The sequence below is a fragment of the Theropithecus gelada genome, unplaced genomic scaffold, assembly GCF_003255815.1.
Source record: "Theropithecus gelada isolate Dixy unplaced genomic scaffold, Tgel_1.0 HiC_scaffold_1650, whole genome shotgun sequence".
Taxonomy (NCBI): Eukaryota; Metazoa; Chordata; class Mammalia; order Primates; family Cercopithecidae; genus Theropithecus; species Theropithecus gelada.
The window spans coordinates 4,634-6,843 of record NW_020258075.1 but is presented as its reverse complement, the minus strand read 5'-3'; the positions used below and the strand labels follow the sequence as shown (position 1 = coordinate 6,843).

Here is a 2,210-nt window from a genome sequence, read left to right as displayed (position 1 = left end):
AAGTGAACCTGATAGATATCTACAGAACTTTCCATCCAAAAACAACAAGAGCCGGAGCCGGAGCCAGAGTCGGAGCCGGAGCAAGAAGGAGAAAAGCAGGAGCCCCAGCAAGGACAAGAGCCGCAGCCGCAGCCGTAGCGCTGGCAAGAGCCGCAGCAAGAGCAAAGACCAAGCTGAAGAGAAGATCCAAAACAATGACAATGCCGGGAAACCCAAGAGCCGGAGTCCTAGCCGGCACAAAAGTAAGAGCAAAAGTCGGAGCAGGAGTCAGGAGAGGAGAGTGGAGGAGGAGAAGCGAGGGAGTGTGAGCAGGGGCAGGAGCCAGGAGAAGAACCTCCGCCAGAGTCGGAGCCGGAGCCGGAGCAAAGCGGGCAGCAGGAGCCGGAGCAGGAGCCGCAGCAAGAGCAAGGACAAGAGGAAGGGCAGGAAGAGAAGCAGGGAGGAAAGCCGTAGTCGCAGCCGCAGCCGCAGCAAAAGTGAGAGGAGCAGAAAGCGAGGCAGCAAGCGAGACAGCAAGGCCGGCAGCAGCAAGAAGAAGAAGAAGGAAGACACTGACCGGTCCCAGTCCAGATCTCCATCCCGCTCCATGTCAAAGGAGCGGGAACATGCCAAGTCTGAATCCAGCCAGAGGGAAAGTCGAGGGGAGAGTGAGAATGCTGGCACCAATCAGGAGACCCGGTCCAGGTCGAGATCCAATTCCAAATCGAAACCAAACCTTCCATCAGAATCACGCTCCAGAACAAAGTCAGCTTCAAAAACCCGATCTCGGTCCAAGTCTAGATCCAGGTCTGCTTCCAGATCACCCTCCCGATCTAGATCTAGGTCCCACTCAAGGTCCTAACTGGCTACGGCCACAGCTGGAACTACCCGAGAAGTCTTTTGTACATGTTTGGTAGCCGTAGCACAAGTGATTGGAGTAGAACATGTCACTGCTGTACATTTTTAACTCCCCTAATGGTGTGTCTATAATTGTTAAATCTAAGTGCTTCCTCTCAGTAAAGCCTCCTGGCGCCAGGCCTTCCTGCTCGACTGAAAAAAATTTTCTCTTTGAAAATCCCCTTTTACTCATGGCCCACAGTAGAATATCCAAAACGCCTTGGCTTTCAGGCCTGGCCTTTTCCTACAGGGAGCTCAGTAACCTGGACGGCTCTAAGGCTGGAATGACCACGTAGGTAGGTATGGTGAGTTCAACCATTTTTGCTCTTGAATTGATGCCCTTTGATGTATGCCATTTAGTGAAAGTGCTAAGTCTTAAGTTTCCTACCACTTTGGTTTCATATTTTTGGACTTAACAAAGTTGTGAATAGCACAGTCGAGGAAAATTGATACCTGCAGTAACCCATAGGAAATAAACTGTAGAGTTCCATATTCTGGTATTGTGATTATATTGTTTTATATTAAAAAAGAAAAGAAAAGAATTTTTTTTAATTTTATTTTTCCCCGTCTTGCAAAGTATAGTGACCCCTGTTTCCATTAAATTTGAATAAAGACTATTTTTGCTTGACAAAATTTCATGGTGCTTGAATTGAAGTTGTACTTTCTGATATATCTTGATATGTCTTTTCTTAGCATAAAAAGTTCATGTGTAGGCCAGGGGCAGTGGCTCACGCCTGTAATCCCAACACTTTAGGGGGCCGAGGCGGATGGATCACAGGGTCAGGAGTTCAAGACCAGCCTGACCAACATGGTGAAACCCCATCTCTACTAAAAATACAAAAATTAGCTGGGCATGGTGGCACACGCCGGTAATCCCAGCTACTCGGGAGGCTGAGGCGGGAGGGTCACTTGAACCCGGGAGGTGGAGGTTGCAGTGAGCTGACATCATGCCACTGTACTCCAGCCTGGGCGACAGAACGAGACTCCATCTCAAAAAAAAAAGTTCATGTGTAATGACTGTTCTCTTCCTTGGGATCACCCATCTTAGGGAACCAACATGTTCCTAAAGGATTTTTCTCACCCAACAGAATAAAGGCAGGTTTCTGAGGAATTTATCATCCTTTCTCTTAAGAAACTTATGGCCAGGCTGATGAGGAATGAATCAGTTTGGAAACTTGGAGTATTACCAGATGAGTTGTTCATGAATATAGAGTTCTGTGCTGTTTGTCGAAATTGCCATGAATCTGCAGTGTCATGATCTCATCACCTTAAGATCTGAACTAATAAAAACCAGGGGAAAAAACTAGACTGGCCTTTTTTTTTTTTTTTTTTTT

The 2,210-nt window shown here is 47.3% G+C and overlaps 1 protein-coding gene across 1 annotated transcript; it reads left to right on the top strand.

Moving 5' to 3' along the window:
• Positions 1 to 49: 49 nt before the first annotated feature.
• LOC112617438 (serine/arginine-rich splicing factor 4) lies at positions 50 to 1,509 on the top strand (the record flags this gene model as incomplete). The annotated part of the gene is made up of 1 exon (XM_025374208.1): positions 50 to 1,509. A coding segment is annotated over one exon (792 nt), but the record flags the coding sequence as incomplete, so codon positions are not given.
• Positions 1,510 to 2,210: the final 701 nt, after the last annotated feature.